Consider the following 19137-nt stretch of genomic DNA (forward strand, 5'->3'; position numbering starts at 1 on the left):
TCTTGTTCCTTCAGTTGGCTCAGTATCTGAGAGTGTGCAAGCCTCGGTTGACCCATCACCAATTTGGAGAGTCAGCCGTTTCCTGCAGGACAACGTTTGGTTATTGAGATAAACACAGAAAATGCTGGAAACACTCAACAGGTCAGGCAGCATGTTTCAGGTCGATGGTCTCTCAGCAAAACTGGAAAATGTTTGAGATGAACAGTTTTTAAGCAAGTACAGAGCCAGGAAAGGAGGGGGAGGGGGGAGGTGATGGCAGGGAAAGAACAAAAGGAAAAAGTCTGTGATGGGGTGGAAGGCAGCAGTGATTAAATGACAAAAGGGATGTTGGTGCAAGGCAACAGGAGGTGATAATGGGACAAGTGTGGAATCAAAAAATGGGTCCAGAGGAGGTGTAAATGATTACAGAATGTCCAAGAGAAAATGGGAGCGGTGGTCAAGATCTAAAGTTGTTAAACTCAATGCTACAGCAGGAAGGCTGTAAAGTGGCTGGTAAAGAAAGAAGGAAGAAATACTTGCATTTATATAGCGCCATTCACGACCTCAGGACGTCTCAAATCGCTTTACAGCCATTTAAGTACTTCTGAAGTGTCGTCACTGTTGTAATGTAGGAATTGCAACAGTCAATCTGCACACAGCAAAATCCCACAAACATCGGTGTGATAAGGACCAGATAATCTGCTTTTTTAGTGATGTTGGTTGAGGGATAAATATTGGCCGGGACACCGAGGAGAACTCCCCTACTCTTCTTAGAAATAGTGCCGTGGGACCTTTTACGGCCACTTGAAAGGGCAAATGTGGCCTCAATTTAACGTACCATCTGAAAGGCGGCACCCCTGACAGTGCAGCACTTCCTCAGTACTGGCACTGGGAATGTTAGCTTAGATTTTGTGTTCAAGAACTTGAACCCACAACCTTCTGACTCAGAGGCCAGAGTGCTACCCACTGAGCCACGGCTAAGATGAGGTGAGTAGAAAGATTCATACTTGCATTGGAGGCAGTTCAGAGAAGGTTCACTAGGTTGATTCCGGGTATGGAAGGGTTGTCTTATGAGAAAAGATTGAACAGGTTGGGTCTATACTCATTGGAGTTGAGAAGAATGAGAGGAGATCTTATTGAAACATACAAGATTCTGAGGGGACTCGATAGGATAGATGCTGAGAGGATGTTACCCCTCATGGGGGAATCTAAAACTAGGGGGCATAGTCTCAGAATAAGGGGTCGCCCATTTAAGACGGTAATGAGGAGGAATTTCTTCTCCCAGAGTGTCATGAATCTTTGGAATTCTTTACCCCAAAAAGCTGTGGAGGCTGAGTCATTGAATACATTCAAGGCTGAGTTAGACAAATTTTTGATCAGCAAGGGAGTCAAAGGGTATGGGGAAAGGGCGGGAAAGTGGAGTTGAGGTAAAAATCAGATCAGCCATGATCTCACTAAATGGCGGAGCAGGCTCGAGGGGCCGAATGGCCTACTCCTGCTCCTATCTCTTATGGCCTTATGAGGTGCTGTTCCTCGAGCTTGCCTTGAGCTTCATTGGAACAGAGGGATGGAGAATTAAAGTAGCAAGCGACCGGAAGCTCAGGGTCACGCTTGAGGACTGAACAGAGGTGTTCAGGAAAACAATCACCCAATCTGCGTTTGGTCTCCCCAGTGTAGAGGACGCTGCATCGTAAGCAGTGAATACGATATACTAAGTTGGTTATTAAGTGTTGTCCAAGGAACCACTGATCTCTGAAACAAGCCACCTCATAGAAAAGGAAGCACTTTTTAAATGATATTTTTCACTGTGATTTTTATACAAAAGTTACTTTATTACAAATATATACAGTCACTTACATTCCAATGAATAACATCTATAGTTAGCATAAATAGGACAGTCTGGCTGCATTGTGAACACGGGATTCCTGCACACGATTCCTCCCCACACAATCCTACAACTGTTTACAGTCCTAACTCACAAATACTACAGTTACTTTCATTTACAGCCAGTCGCTTTGTACGAATAAGTTTGTGCTTTCCAATCGGAACATTCCGGAAATGAAGAGGGGAGGGGTGCTGTTTGTGGTTATATCAGGAATGAAAGTTTCTTTGTAAATCTGAGAGTACCTGAAATGGATTGCGTTATTGCAAATAAGACATTAAGCATATACAAGATGAAAAAGATTCTTTTGTCACGTTTTATCTCATCCTTGCTGAACACCAACCCTACCTTCTCCCCATTATAGCATGTAGCTCTTTCTTAAATGAATTCAGTGTGCTGGCCTCAACCACCTTTTCTGCCAACTAGTTCCAGCTGTTGATCACCTTCTGTGTAAAGAATTGATTTCTGCTCTCTGTCCTAAACTTGCCCTGACCCAGTGCCCTCCTGCCGGGTGTGGAAGGATTGATGGTGGCTTACTTTCTCTATCCTGTTACGCTTCTCATATCCCTCTGTAAGGTCCCCTCTGCGGTATTTTTTCAAGGCTGATGTGCAATCAAGTTGTTCCTCTGACACTGAGGATTAGTTTTGTTGCATCAGCTAATTGGCAAAAGAACCAGAGGGGAGATGAGAATTTTTTTTACCACAGCGAATTGTTATGATCTGGAATGCACTGCCTGAAAGGGCGGTGGAAGCAGATTCAATAGTAACTTTTGAAAGGGGAATTGGATAAATACGCAAAGGGGAAAAATTTGTAGGGCTATGGGGAAGGGCAGGGGAATAGGACTATTTGGATAGCTCTTTCAAAGATTGGGTGCAGGCATGATGGCTGAATGGCCTCCAGTGCTGACTCATGCTACAATCTCTAGACTCTGGGTTACCCAGTTATACCATAGTGACCAGAACTGTACACAGTATTCCAGGTGTGGCTTGGATAGAACATTAGATAGCCTCAGCATGAGTTCTAGGGATTGGCAGGTAAATTCGGTGATCCAAAGGGACCATGGGGGCAGAGACGGGGCTACAGCGCTGTAATCCAAACTCTCCAACTCTTGTTCCTTTTCAGGGCAGCTCAATAGTGTGAGGGCAGGACCACTTAACTTAGCCTTTCGAGTCAACCGTAGCTGTTGAGCACGGTAGGTCAGTGCCCACACTGTTCATGAGTAGGAAAGGTGCCACAGGAACTAGTCAGTTTGCAGAAATTTTAATCACTGGCTACAAACATCCCGGACTAGGTATTCTAAGTGGTCCTGTCAAAATTAGAACATTCCAGAAGATCAGAAAAGATCCCAGTTTTCTGTGTTGAGTTGGCTGATTTCAGCCGGGGTTAGCAGTATGAGCTTTGCCATTGACCTTTGCACCTTCAGGCAACCCAAAGGCGGGGGGAGAAGAATTGTTCGGGGTTCACTTGACTGGTTACTGGAAAGTGCGGACTCACGACCATTGGGTCAGGACAAATAGACTTGGCTGAGGTGTCCACCCCTCCCTCCCACAGCCAGACACGCGGGTTGAATTTCCATGGGGTTCTCCTGCTGTAACTTTAGTGGAAAAGTAGTGGAAGCCCCGGAAAAAACACACAAACACTGTTTACCATAGAAGTTAACGGTGGGCGAGGCTTTGGAGAGTCAGGAGGTGAGCCACTCTCCGCAGAATACCCAACTCTGACCTGCTCTAACATCCACGGCATTTATGTGGCTGCTCCAGTTAAGTTTCAGGTCAATGACATAAGCACTCTTACAACAAGGGGATAGGGACTCAAGGTCAGAAGAGGGAAGGTCAAATATAAACTTGCCAACCTCTCTTGTTCCAACAAATGTAGAGCTCACTTTCTTGTGAGTCTTAACAACTCCAGTCGGAAGTGTAAACATGGGAGAGCAATGGTTAGAAACCACTGTCCTGCAAGGGTCGCTGAAATACAACAGCGCCTCCAGTCTGTCTGTATTCCCTAGAGCAATTATGTGAGCCATCTGCCCTTGTCACAGTTATAGCCAATTTTACCATGTTGTTCTGCCATCTGAAATGCAGAAAAAAAAAACTTTCTTTTGCCTTTGAAAAATACAGAAAATCTCAGAAATCCACACCAACGTGGTTGACTCTTAAATGCCTTCTGAAGTGGCCTAACAAGCCACTTAATTGTATCAAACTGTTGTTTCAAGAAGAAGGCCCACACCACCACCCAAGGGCAACTAGGGCTGGGCAAAAAACGCCAGACTTGCCAGCGACGCCCAAATCCCGAGAACAATTTTTAAAAAAAAACACTTTATCTGAACCTCTTAATACCAGGTGAACCATCATGTTAGAGTGACATTTCAATTTGTGGGAGGGAAATGGGAGGTATCTGACACTCCTTAGCTCATCCTGACTATTGTGACATCCTGGTTGGAGGAAAGAAAGAACTTGCATTTATACAGCACCTTTCACAACCTCAGGACATCCCAAAGCGCTTTACAGACAAGTACTTTTGAAGTGTAGTCACTGTTGTAATGTAGGAAACACAGCAGCCAATTTGCGCACAGCAAGGTCCCACAAACAGCGCTAAACAACCGGACAATCTATTTTTAGGTATTGCTCGAGTGATAAATGTTGGCCAGGGAAACCCAATCAGTTCTGCTTTCCCTAACCCATCGGCGGACCAATCAGCATAATCTCACTTTATCCGTACCTTTTAGCATCTTCAATGGACAAGGCAATAAGTGGTCACTCTCCCCACTGGAACTGGACGGGCAGCAGTGAGTAGATCAGAGCACCTTGCACCGGGAGAGGTGGGGGGATGTGATAGTACAGCTATGATCCAGTAGGCTCTGTGTTGAATTTCCTTTTGGCCCAGATTAATCGTAGAGTCACTCAGCCCTACATTGCAACAGTGACTACACTTCAAAAATACCTCATTGGCTGTGAAGCACTTTGAGATAATCCTCATAGAAACATAGAAAATAGGAGCAGGAGTAGGCCATTCGGCCCTTCAAGCCTGCTTCACCATTCAATATGATCATGGCTGAACCTCTATCTCAATACCATAATCCCGCTCTCTCCCCATACCCCTTGAAGCCTTTTGGGTCTAGAAATCTATCTATTACGAAAGGCAATATAAATGCAACTTCCTTCTATAGATACCCTGACCAGGTCACAAATTAAGCTGACCATAGGATTTTTATTTTAGTGTTGCTCAGTTTTCTTCCCTACTCTCCCAAGTTTTTGCTCCAGTAGCTGGGTGAACCCAAGTGTAAGCCAGCCGGGGACATCGCAGTTAAGGCCGATCGTGTGCTCACCCAACATCCACACACACACGCACGCAATTTCCAGCAGGGGCAATGGATAACAATCAGGACCCTCTGACTGACTTTTGCCCTCCCTCACCAAGGGGCACTGAGGTCAAAATGTAGCATTCCAACTTCTGCAATCAGCTAACTCAGCAATAGGAATTCAACCTGGGACCTTGTGGTCTGTATGGATTAGTACTAACTCTATCAGCGGAACTTGTGATTTTTTTTTTGAAGCTGAATGTACCTTAACAACAACCTGCATTTATATAGCGTATTTAACGTAGTGAAATGTCCCATGGCATTTCACAGGAGCATTATCGGACAAGCAAATTGATACCGAGCCAAAGGAGGAGACATTAGGACAGGTGACCAAAAGCTTGGTCAAAGAGGTAGGTTTTAAGGAGCGTCTTAAAGGAGGAGAGAGAGGTGGAGAGGTTTATGGAGGGAATTCCAGAGCTTAGGGCCTAGGCAGCTGAAGGCACGGCCGCCAATGGTGGGGCGAAGGAAGTGGGGATGGACAAGAGGCCAGAATAACCACCGTCCTGCACAGCTAGGCCCAGTGCGGGTCAGTCCGTTTTAAGTAATTCAAATCTCAGAACAATGACTCCCAGCAGAAGTAGTTAAAACATTGATGAAATTAAAATCTTGCACAAGGAAGATGTTGGTGTTTAATTCGGTGCTTTAGAGAGTTTCCAGTCCCATTAAGAGAACGGTTTGTGTTGAAACAAGCTGGAATGGTTAGTGTGGGAGATCTTCCTTCCGCTGGATTGTCTGGTACCACACTGCGGTGGGGAGGTTTTGGCAGCCCATGTACTCCCGCTTCACTTCTTCTGGAGTCAGAGGTGGGTTGTTGTAGCAGGCTCCTCCATAGATTGTGCTGTTCAGGAGTCCAGGGGTGGACTCGATTATTCCAAGAATCGAGGGGGAAGCCCATGCAACATTCTGGGAAAAAAACAGAAATCAAAAAGTGTTACATTTTTTTTATTTGTTCATGGAATGTGGGTGTCGCTGGCGAGGCTGGCATTTATTGCCCATCCCTAATTGCCCTTGAGAAGGTGGTGGTGAGCCGCCTTCTTGAACCGCTGCAGTCCATGTGGTGAAGGTTCTCCCACAGTGCTGTTAGGAAGGGAGTTCCAGGATTTTGACCCAGCGACGATGAAGGAACGGCGATATATTTCCAAGTCGGGTTGGTGTGTGACTTGGAGGGGAACGTGCAGGTGGTGTTCCCATTTCCCTGCTGCTCTTGTCCTTCTAGGTGGTAGAGGTCGCGGGTTTGGGAGGTGCTGTCGAAGAAGCCTTGGCGAGTTGCTGCAGTGCATCCTGTGGATGGTACACACTGCAGCCATTGTGCGCCGGTGGTGAAGGGAGTGAATGTTTAGGGTGGTGGATGGGGTGCCAATCAAGCGGGCTGCTTTGTCCTGGATGGTGTCGAGCTTCTTGAGTGTTGTTGGAGCTGCACTCATCCAGGCAAGTGGAGAGTATTCCATCACACTCCTGACTTGTGCCTTGTGGATGGTGGAAAGGCTTTGGGGAGTCAGGAGGTGAGTCACTCGCCGCAGAACACCTAGTCTCTGACCTGCTCTTGTAGCCACAGTATTTATATGGCTGGTCCAGTTAAGTTTCTGGTCAATGGTGACCCCCAGGATGTTGATGGTGGGGGATTTGGCGATGGTAATGCCGTTGAATGTCAAGGGGAGATGGTTAGACTCTCTCTTGGAGATGGTCATTGCCTGGCACTTGTCTGGCGCGAATGTTACTTGCCACTTATCAGCCCAAGCCTGGATGTTGTCCAGGTCTTGCTGCATGTGGGCTCGGACTGCTTCATTATTTGAGGGGTTGCGAATGGAACTGAATACTGTGCAATCATCAGCGACATCCCCATTTCTGACCTTATGATGGAGGGAAGGTCATTGATGATGCAGCTGAAGATGGTTGGGCCTAGGTCACTGCCCTGAGGAACTCCTGCAGCAATGCCCTGGGGCTGAGATGATTGGCCAATAACCACAACCATCTTCCTTTGTGCTAGGTATGACTCCAGCCACTGGAGAGTTTTCCCCCTGATTCCCATTGACTTCAATTTTACTAGGGCTCCTTGGTGCCCTTTTCAGAACATCCAGGCTTGAGGATAAAGTCCAACAACTCAACAACAACTTGCATTTATATAGCATTATTAATGTCGTAAAACGACCCAATGCGCTTCGTGGGAGCGTAATCAGACAAAAACTGACACCAAGCCAAAGAAGGTGATGTTAGGACAGGTGATCAAAAGCTTGGTCAAAGAGGTAGATTTTAAGGAGCGTCTTAAAGGAGGAGAGAGAGGCAGAGAGGTTTAGGGAGAGAATTCCAGAGCTTAGGGCCTAGGCAGCTGAAGGCATGGCCGCCAGTGGTGGGGTGAAGACAGTATGGAATGCACAAAAGGCCAGAATTGGGGGAACGCAGAGATTTCAGAGGGTTGTCGGGCTGGAGGAGGTTACAGAGATAGGGAGGGGTGAGGCTATGGCCAACAACTCAAGCCAGCCAACCAGCAGCACAAGGCCCAAAAGGACCACTTTTTCAGCAAAGTTCAAATTCCTGGTGGATTAGAAATGTGACAATGGAAAGACTGGTTGGAACAGTGAATTAAACATTGGCCCTCCACCTTTGGGAATTAGGTTTGAGTCCAATCCAGACTGATAGAATCAAATTCTCCTCTGTCTTTTGACTATAAGGCTTCACTTTAAATGAGTTTGGGATAAGTCTTAACCCAATTTCTACTGAGCTAGGAACAGGAGTAGGCCATTCAGCCCCTCGAGCCTGTTCTGCCATTCAATTAGATCATGGCTGATCTATATTTTACCTCCAATTACCCACCTTTGCTCCATATCCCTTGATATCCTAACCCGATCTCAGTCTTGAGTTTAGGTCTACAGTCTAAAACTATCACCAATTTGCCACTAGTCAGAGAAACGCAGGATGGCTAGTGGGAGAAATTAACTAAAAACACCTTGTTGAGGCACAGTAGAGGGAGCATTACAACTTCAATTTATATCGTTCGTTTAACGCAGCAAAAAGTCCCAATGTGCTTCACAGTTCAGGATTGGACCCAAGCAGGAGTAGGAAGAGAATTAGGAGAGGTGACTGAAACCACTGACAAAGAGGGAGATTTTAAGGAGGCTTTAATTGACCTTCATATACCTGATATACCTTGGAAAAGTGACCCATTCCTCAGTGCAAATATTCCATACCTTCATAACTTTACAGTAAAAGAGATTGTGTTACTGCTTCTACCTTGATGTCCACTCCCAGTTGGATGCACTAATGGTTGACACAAAACACTGTGGCATCCCCAAGGGAACCTCTGCCACAAACCATGGATGTCTCTCAGCCATTCAGCGTTTTGTTCTCTTGAGTATGACTGAATTTTTGGTCCGATCCCCTTTGCTGACTTTTCCCTCTGTTTGATCCCATGCATATTCTTTCTGGACAGCAACCAGATCCCAGGCTCCATAAAGGCCTTTGACACCAGAGTCTCCCCTTGCTGTTAGGGCACACGTTATTCTAAGAGGGCTTGACAGGGTAGATGCTGAGAGCTTGTTTCCCCTGGCTGGAGAGTCTAGAACTGGGGGGGGGAATAGTCTCGGGGTAAGGGTTCGGCCATTTAGGACTGAGGTGAGGAAAAATTTCTTCACTCAGAGGGTTGTGAATCTTTGGAATTCTCTACCCCAGAGGGCTGTGGATGCTGAGTCGTTGAGTATATTCAAGGCTGAGATCGATAGATTTTTGGACTCTAGGGGAATCAAGGGATATGGGGATCGGGCGGGAAAGTGGAGTTGAGGTCGAAGATCAGCCATGATCATATTGAATGGTGGAGCAGGCTCGAGGGGCCGTATGGCCTCCTCTTGCTCCTATTTCTTATGTTATACCCTACATGGTGATATGGAAAGAGCAAGGCTGTGCCTAACAGCGCAGGTCTAGTGGCAGCACTTTACACCTGTAAGTTGCACGACATACTTTCTTAAATAACTTTAACCGACCTTGAAGAAGTAATCGATGAGGCACTGATCAGGTTGAAGTTCTGCCCAAAACTGAGTGAAACTGGAGCCCCAGGTGAATTCTGACCCCCTGCTGTTGCTGATCAGGACGACGTTCGGATGCTTCTTCGAAGACAGCAGTTTCTTAGCCAGTGTCCCAGAGTAACTTTGATCGACGAATATTAACACCCTGTGCGCATTGCACCCTTCCAGATCCATCAGCAATTCTCCCACGGTGTACTTCTCCTTCTGGTCAGCCTAGGAGTTTAAAACATACACACCGTCACACGATCATTCAAACCTGGATTAACACACAGCAGTGGGATCCCACTTGCAGGTACAACTTCTCAGCTATCCTGATGGCTCAGTGTAGAACTCAACCTTACAGATCAGAAAGTACTAAGTTCAATTTCTGGTCGGCTCATTTACCTTTTTAAAATTCATTCTCGGGATATGGGCATCGTTGGCAAGACAGGCATTTATTGCCCATCCCCAGTTATTCTGAGAAAGTTTGATACGACTGAGAAGTTTGCTAGGCCACTTAAGAGCCAACCACGTTGGTGTGGGACTGGAGTCACAGACCAGGTAACGGTGGCAGGTTTCCTTCCCTAAAGGACATTAGTGAACCAGTTGGGTTTTTACGACAATCCAACAGCTTCATGGTCACTTTTACTGATGCCAGCTTTTTATTTCCAAATTTTTTAACTGGATTCAAATTCTCAAACTGCCCACGGTGGGATTTGAACTCACGTTTATCTGGATTATTACTACAGGCCTCTGGATAACTAGTCCAGTAACATAACCAATACACAACCCGACCTGAACTTCAGCTGTAGTTGGGATCCTACATTACAACAATGACTGCACTTCAAAAGTAGCCAATTGGCTGTAAAGCACTTTGGGACGTCCTGAGGTCGTGAAAGGTGCTGTATAAATGGGAGTTCTTTCTTTCCTAAAGGCACTGAGGCAGGATCACCTCAAGTTGATAAGACAATTGATAAGATGTGTCGTCAATTCAAAGAGACAAAATACAGTATAAACCACCTGAAAGGTCATCGATGATTAATTAAAACATTAAACTTTAGGGCAGAAATGAGTCTGCTCAGCGCTTTGTAAAGTTAAGCCATGCCTGGCAGAGAATCAATATCCTGTAATCACACCTGCACAAACAACAATGAATTACTAAGGGAGAGATTACCGAGAAATTAAATTCCGGACATGCTATTTTTCTTAAGGAATAATTTTAAAAAACAAACACTGATTGCCAGCCAAGTAATGAATTGACCCGAGCTTCCCTCTGTTTCCTGGATTAGGCGCAGGACAAAAAAAACAGGAATTAAGGTGAGATGAAAGTGTCGTTTGTCCTGAAAGGTAGATTAATGGGCAGGTTTCAGGGAAGGGAGTTTGTCCAATCTCATCGGAACTCAGCCCTTGTATCCACTATCTTTTGTGATTCACCTAATCCTGCCCCTGAAAAGGTGCATTGGATGGGTTATTATTCAGCTTGCTCCGCTTGTCACACAGATCAACAAATAAACACTAAACAATCGTCTTTCATGCTCTGAGTGCTCTAGGTGGCCCTCACACAGCAAAGTTGGTCCATTAAAAAAAAACATTTTCATTACCTGGAAGTGAATACCTTGGGGTGGCAGCTGGGGAATGGAGATCAAGAGAAGGAATTACATTTTCCTCCCTGTTTCCTCTTTCTGTAGGCAAAAGTGAGGCTGCGGGCGCCAACCTGTACTGGTTCTTTTTTTATTATTCGTTCATGGGATGTGGGCGTCGCTGGCGAGGCTGGCATTTATTGCCCATCCCTAATTGCCCTTGAGAAGGTGGTGGTGAGCCGCCTTCTTGAACCGCTGCAGTCCGTGTGTGGTGAAGGTTCTCCCACAGTGCTGTTAGGTAGGGGGTTCCAGGATTTTGACCCAGCGACGATGAAGGAACGGCGATATATTTCCAAGTCGGGATGGTGTGTGACTTGGAGGGGAACGTGCAGGTGGTGTTGTTCCCATGTACCTGCTGCTCTTGTCCTTCTAGGTGGTAGAGGTCGCGGGTTTGAGAGTTGCTGTCGAAGAAGCCTTGGTGAGTTGCTGCAGTGCATCCTGTGGATGGTACACACTGCAGCCACTGTGCGCCGGTGGTGAAGGGAGTGAATGTTTAGGGTGATGGATGGGGTACCAATCAAGCGAGCTGCTTTGTCCTGGATGATGTCGAGCTTCTTGAGTGCTGTTGGAGCTGCACTCATCCAGGCAACTCAAGCTCTACCTGTACTGGTTCAACTAGTGCTCTACCTGTACTGGTTCAATTTCAGCTCTACCTGTACTGGATCAACATGAAATCTACCTGTATTGATTCCACACAAACTCTACCTGTACTGGTTCAACTCAAGCTCTACCTGTACTGGATCAACATGAGCTCTACCTGTATTGGTTCAACACGAACTCTACCTGTACTGGTTGAATTTGAGCTCTACCTGTACTGGTTCAACTCGAGGTCTACCTGTACTGGTTCAACATGAGCTCCACCTGTATTGGTTCAACTCCAGCTCTACCTGTACTGGTTTAATTCAAGCTCTACCTGTGCTAGTTCTACACAAACTCTACCTGTACTGGATCAACACAAACTCTACCTGTACTGGTTCAACACAAACTCTACCTGTACTGGATCAACACAAACTCTACCTGTACTGGTTCATATCTGAGCCCTATCTGTACCGAGCCCAATATGAAGGGCCCAGTAGCTGAGTGCAGTGGAGCCCAGCCAATGAAGCATTTTTGAAATGTAGTCACTGCTGTAATGTAGGAAATGTGACAACAAATTTGCTCACAGCAAGGTCCCACAAACAGCAATGTGATAATGACCAGATAATCGGCTGAGTGCACTGGATACAGCAAAGGCTATGGGCCCCGGCAACATCCTGGCTGTAGTGCTGAAGACTTGTGCTCCAGAACTAGCTGCGCCTCTAGCCAAGCTGTTCCGGTACAACTACAACCCTGGCATCTACTCGACAAAGTGAAAAATTGCCCAGGTATGCCCTGTCCACAAAAAGCAGGTCAAACCCAATCCATCCAATTACCGCCCCATCAGTCTACTCTCAATCATCAGCAAAGTGATGGAAGGTGTCGTCGACAGTACTATCAAGCGACACTTACCAATAACCTGCTCACCGATGCTCAGTTTGGGTTCCGTCAGGACCACTCGGCTCCAGACCTCATTACAGCCTTGGTCCAAACATGGACAAAAGAGCTGAATTCCAGAGGTGAGGTGAGAGTGACTGCTCTTGACATCAAGGCAGTATTTGACCGAGTGTGGCACCAAGGAGTCCTAGTAACATTGAAGTCAATGGGAATCAGGGGGAAAACTCTCCAGTGGCTGGAGTCATACCTAGCACAAAGGAAGATGGTAGTGGTTGTTGGAGGCCAATCATCTCAGCCCCAGGACATTGCTGCAGGAGTTCCTCAGGGCAGTGTCCTAGGCCCAACCATCTTCAGCTGCTTCATCAATGAGGTCAGAATTGGGGACTTTCGCTGATGATTGCACAGTTTTCAGTTCCATTCGCAACCCCTCAGATAATGAAGCAGTCCGTGCCCACATGCAGCAAGACCTGGACAACATCCAGGCTTGGGCTGATAAGTGGCAAGTAACATTCGGGCCAGACAAGTGCCAGGCAATGACCAACGCTGAATCCGCCACCATCAACATTCAGGGGGTCACCATTGACCAGTAACTTAACTGGACCAGCCACATAAATACTGTGGCTACAAGAGCAGGTCAGAGGCTGGGTATTCTACGGCGAGTGACTCACCCCTGACTCCCCAAAGCCTTTCCGGCATCTACAAGGCACAAGTCAGGAGTGTGATGGAGTATTCTCCACTTGCCTGGATAAGTGCAGTTCCAACAACATTCAAGAAGCTCGACAGCATCCAGGACAAAGCAGCCCGCTTGATTGGCACCCCATCCACCACCCTAAACATTCACTCCCTTCACCACCGGCGCACCGTGGCTGCAGTGTGTACCATCCACAGGATGCACTGCAGCAACTCGCCAAGGTTTCTTCGACAGCACCTCCCGAACCGGCGACCTCTACCACCTAGACGGACAAGGGCAGCAGGCACATGAGAACAACACCACCTGCACGTTCCCCTCCAAGTCACACACCATCCTGACTTGGAAATATATCGCTGTTCCTTCATCGTCGCTGGGCCAAAATCCTGGAACTCCCTACCTAACAGCACTGTGGGAGAACCTTCACCACACGGACTGCAGCGGTTCAAGAAGGCGGCTCACCACCACCTTCTCAAGGGCAATTAGGAATGGGCAATAAATGCTGGCCTTGCCAGTGATGCTCACATCACATGAACGAATAAAAAAATCTGTTTTAGTGATGTTGGTTGAGGGATAAATATTAGGCAGGACACCGGGGAGAACTCCCCTGCTCTTCTTTGAGCAGTGCAACGCACGAGGAACTAGCAGAGCGACGCTACGAGGAACTAGCAGAGCGACGCTACGAGGAACTAGCAGTGCAACGCACGAGGAACTAGCAGAGCGACGCTACGAGGAACTAGCAGTGTGACGTTACGAGGAACAGAGCTTCAAGTTTGTTTAAATACCTACAATTCCATTGTTATTGACGTCCCAGAGCAGCATGGTCCCATCATTTCTTGTGGGGCTGTTGAGGTACAGAACCAGAGAATCGGCACAGTTGACAGCACGACAGATGTAGGAGATGTGGCTGCGGATCATCACCTTCTCCGTGGCTGGGTAAATGTCCTCAGTCTCCTCATCCACTTGAAAGAATGGAAACAATAGAAGTATCAGGACCCTGAACTCACTCTTTGTCAAACAATGAAAGTATCAGACATTTATCCCTCAACCAACACCACCAAAAACTGACTACCTGGTCATTATCACATTGCGGTTTGTGGGATCTTGCTGTGCGCAAATTGGCTGCCTCATTTCCCTACATTACAACAGTGTTGACGCTTCAAGAGTACTTAATTATCTGTAAAGCGCTTTGGGACGTCCTGAGGTCGTGAAAGGCGCTATATAATGGCAAGACTTTCTAATTTCTCTTCCCCATTGGAAGAAGAGATCAAAAAAGATATGAAGACATTTGAGATAGAAGGGGGGAACATAATTATTAAACTAATCAAACTTAGAGGATAAAACCACTGGTCCGGATGGATTGCATCTGCGCATATTAAAACAAGTTAGGAAAGAGATAGCAGAGATGCTATTACATATTTGGTAGGGGGATAGGCACCAGGATGAAACATTAGAGAAGAGAAACAAGGTGCACAGAGGACTGGGAGGGACAAATAGAACTAGAGTAAAGAATAGTTGATTAATAGGAGGGATCAGACAGGGGGGAAATGCGAGGCAGTCTAAGATGAGATTGGAGTGCATGTGTGTGAATGCACGGAGTGTGGGAAATAAGGTTGGTGAGCTGCAGGCACAAGTCGCCACATGGGATTATGATATAGAGGCAATTACAGAGACCCGGCTCAAAAAAGGGGAGGATTGGATATTAAATATTCCTGGCTACAAGGTATTGAGGAAAGATAGGGAAGGAAAGAAAGGAAGGGGGGCTGTCAGTATTGATCAAAGAAACTATTACAGCACTGGAAAGGGATGATGTAGTTGAGGGTCAAAAACAGAATCTATTTGGTTAGAATTAAGGAACAATAGAGGAGCTATTACACTACTGGGTGTACACTATAGACCACCAAATAGTGGGAAGGAGATAGAGGAGAATATTTGCAGGCAAATTACAGAAAGATGCAAGAACTATAGAGTAGTGATAATGGGGGACTTCAATTATACCAATACAGACTGGGATAGTAACAGTGTAAAGGGCAAAGAGGGGGAGGAATTCCTGAAATGTGTAGAAGAGAATTTTCTTGAACAGTGTGTTTCCAGCCCAACGAGGAAGTAAATAATGGTGGATCTAGTTCTGGGGAATGAAGTGGGGCAGGTGGACCATGTTTCAGTGGGGGAGCATTTAGGGAACAGTGATCATAATATCACTGGGTTTAGAATAATTATGGAAAAGGACAAGGAACAATCAAATGTGAAAATAATTAACTGGAGGAGGGCTAATTTTAGTGAGTTAAAAAGGGATCTTGCCCAGGTGGATTGGAATGAAAAATTGGTAAGCAAAACAATAATTGAACAATGGGAAGCCTTCAAGGTGAAGATGGTTCCGGTACACTGTAGACACATTCCCACGAGGGGGAAAGGAAGGGCATCCAAAGCTAGAGTTTCCTGGATGACTAAAGATATAGAGGTTAAAATGAAACAGAAAAATGAGGCTTATGACAAATGTACGGTTCATAATACAGTAGAGAACCAGACTGAATACAGAAAGTACAGAGGAGAATCTAAAAAAGGGAATAAGAGGGGCAAAGAACGAGTATGAGAATAGATTAGCAGCTAAAATAAAAGGGAACCCAAAAGTTTTTTATAAACACATAAACAGTAAAAGGGCAGTCAAAGTAAGGGTGGGGCCGATTAGGGACAAAAGAGGAGATGATCTTGTGGAGGCAGAGGGCATGGCTGAAGCACTAAATGAATACTTCGCATCGGTCTTCACTAGAGAAGAGGATGCTGCCAATATAGCAGTACAGGAGGAGGTAGATATTGGATAGGATAAAAATAGATAAGGAGGAGGTACTTAAAAGATTCGCAGTACTCGAAGTAGAAAAGTCACCCGATCTGGATGGGATGCATCCTTGGTTGCTGAGGGAAGTAAGGGTGGAAATTGCGGAGACTCTGGCCACAATCTTCCAATCCTCCTTAGATATGAGGACAGTGCTGGAGGACTGGAAGATTGCAAATGTTACACCCCTGTTCAAAAAAGGAGAGAGGGATAAACCCAGCAATTACAGGCCAGTCAGTCTAACGTCGGTGGTGGGGGAACTTTTAGAGACATTAATCCACGTCAAAATTAGTTGGCACTCGGAAAAGTATGGGCTAAAAAATGAAAGTCAGCCAGGACTTGTTAAAGGAAAATCGTGTTTGACTAACTTGATTGAGGTCTTTGATGAAGTAACGGAGAGGGTTGATGAGGGTAGTGTGGTTGATGTTGTGTATATGGACTTTCAAAAGTACCACATAATAGACTTGTTAGTAAAATTAAAGCCCATGGGATTAAAGTGACAGTGACAGTGTGGATACAAAATTGGCTGTGGGACAGAAAGCAGAGAGTAGCGGTGAACGGTTGTTTTTCAGACTGGAGGGAAGTATACAGTGGTGTTCCCCAGGGGTCAGTATTAGGACCACTGTTCTTTTTGATATATATTAATGCCCTGGACTTGGGTGCAGAGGGTATAATTTCAAAATTTGCAGATGACACAAAACTCAGAAATGTAGTAAACAATGTGGAGGATAGTAACAGACTTCAGGAGGACATAGACAGACTGGTGAAATGGACAGACACATGGCAGATGAAATTTAACGCAGAGAAGTGTGAAGTGATACATTTTGGTAGGAAGAATGAGGAGAGGCAATATAAACTAAATGGTACAATTTTAAAGGGGGTGCAGGATCAGAGAGACCTGGAGGTTCACATACACAAAACTTTAAAAGTGACAGGACAAGTTGAGAAGGCTGTTAAAAAAGCATTTGGGATCCTGGGCTTTATTAATAGCGGCATTGAATACAAGGAAGTTATTCTAAACTTTTATAAAACACTGGTTAGGCCTCAGCTGGAGTATTGTGTCCGATTCTGGGCACCACATTTTAGGAAGGATGTCAAGGCCTGGGAGAGGGTGCAGAGGAGATTTACTAGAATGGTACCAGAGATGAGGGATTTCAGTTATGTGGATAGACTGGAGAAGCTGGGATTGTTCTCCTTAGAACAGAGAAGATTAAGGGGAGATTTAATAGAGGTGTTCAAAATCATGAACGGTTTTAATAGAGTAAATAAGGAGAAACTGTTTCCAGTGGCGGAAGGTTTGGAACCCAGAGGACACAGATTTAAGGTGATCGCCAAAAGAGCCAAAGGCGACCTGAGGAAACATTTTTTTATGCAGTGAGTTGTTAAGATCTGGAATGCGCTGTCTGAAAGGGTGGCGGAAGCAGATTCAATAGTAACTTACAAAAGGGAATTGGATAAATACTTGAAGGGAAAAAATTTACAGGGGTCCTAGTGCAAGAAAATCAAAAAGTTAGTATGCAGGTGCAGCAGGTGATCAAGAAGGCCAACGGAATGTTGGCTTTTATTGCTAGGGGGATAGAATATAAAAAGAGGGAGGTATTGCTGCAGTTATATAAGGTATTGGTGAGACCGCACCTGGAATACTGCATACAGTTTTGGTGTCCATACTTAAGAAAAGACATACTTGCTCTCGAGGCAGTACAAAGAAGGTTCACTCGGTTAATCCCGGGGATGAGGGGGCGGACATATGAGGAGAGGTTGAGTAGATTGGGACTCTACTCATTGGAGTTCAGAAGAATGAGAGGCGATCTTATTGAAACATATAAGATTGTGAAGGGGCTTGATCGGGTGGATGCGGTAAGGATGTTCCCAAGGATGGGTGAAACTCGAACTAGGGGGCATAATCTTAGAATAAGGGGCTGCTCTTTCAAAACTGAGATGAGGAGAAACTTCTTCACTCAGAGGGTAGTAGGTCTGTGGAATTTGCTGCCCCAGGAAGCTGTGGAAGCTACATCATTAAATAAATTTAAAACAGAAATAGACAGTTTCCTAGAAGTAGAGGGAATTAGGGGTTATGGGGAGCGGGCAGGAAATTGGATATGAATTTAGATTTGAGGTTAGGATCATATCAGTCATGATCTTATTGAATGGCGGAGCAGGCTCGAGGGGTCGATTGGTCTACTCCTGCTCCTATTTCTTATGTTCTTATGTTCTTATGTAGGACTATGTGGAAAGAGTGGGTGAATGGGACTAATTGGATAGCTTTTTCAAAGAGCTGGCACAGGCATGATGGGCTGAATGGCTTCTTCCTGTGCTTTACCTACTATGATACTATGATGTATATACAAATTCATTAAAAAAGGGAATAGTGCCAGAGGACTGGCGGACAGATAATGTGATTCCCATATTTAAAAGGGGAGACAGAACAAAGTCCAGGGATTTATAGACCAATTAGCTTAATGTTGGTGGTAGGAAAGATAATGGAATCTTTACTCAAAGATGTAATCGAAAAACATCTAGAAACCAAAAATATAATAAAGAATAGTCAGCACGGATTTCAAAAGGGAAGGTCATGCTTGACCAACCTTATTGAATTCTTTGCAGAAGTAACAGAAAGGGTAGACAAGGGTAACGTAGTAGATGTAATATATTTGGATTTTCAAAAGGCCTTCGATAAGGTACCACATAGTAGACTCATGACTAAGGTCAGAGCATGTGGAGTCAGGGGATAAGTAGCAGAATGGATAGCAAGCTGGTTACAAAATAGAAAACAGAGAGTAGGGGTTAAGGGTAGTTACTCAGACTGTCAAAAAGTGGGAAGTGGTGTTCCACAAGGATCGGTGCTGGGACCACTGTTGTTCACCATTTACATCAATGAGTTGGACTCGGGAATCAGAGGTACAATTTCAAAATTTGCAGACAACACCAAATTGGGGGGGTATAGTTAATATTGAGGAGGACTGCGGCAAAATACAGGAAGACATTAATAAACTTACAGAATGGGTGTGTAATTGGCAAATTAATTTCAATGTAGATAAGTGTGAGGTGGTACATTTTGGTAGGAAGAATAAGGAGGCCACATACTCCTTGGATAATAAGAGTGTAAACGGGGTAGAGGAGCAGAGGAACCTGGGGGTACAGATACACAAATCACTAAATGTAGCAATGATGTGGAGATGCCGGTGATGGACTGGGGTTGACAAATGTAAGGAATCTTACAACACCAGGTTATAGTCCAACTGTTTTATTTGAAAATCACAAGCTTTCGGAGGCTTTCTCCTTCGTCAT

The 19137-nt window shown here is 45.4% G+C and overlaps 1 protein-coding gene across 1 annotated transcript in view; it reads right to left on the reverse strand.

The window, feature by feature from the left end:
* Positions 1-1809: 1809 nt before the first annotated feature.
* The window catches only part of si:ch211-67e16.11 (uncharacterized), a 36762-nt gene continuing 19434 nt past the window's right edge, over positions 1810-19137 (reverse strand). The window contains exons 5-7 of the mRNA XM_067986914.1: positions 13806-13978; positions 9195-9449; positions 1810-6123 (exon numbers count right to left, since the gene is read on the reverse strand). Coding sequence (XP_067843015.1) covers positions 5920-6123; positions 9195-9449; positions 13806-13978 — 632 coding nt within the window. The 3' untranslated portion in view covers positions 1810-5919. The remainder of the gene's footprint in view (positions 6124-9194; positions 9450-13805; positions 13979-19137) is intronic.

The sequence above is a fragment of the Heptranchias perlo genome, chromosome 7, assembly GCF_035084215.1.
Source record: "Heptranchias perlo isolate sHepPer1 chromosome 7, sHepPer1.hap1, whole genome shotgun sequence".
In the NCBI taxonomy this organism is placed as follows: Eukaryota; Metazoa; Chordata; class Chondrichthyes; order Hexanchiformes; family Hexanchidae; genus Heptranchias; species Heptranchias perlo.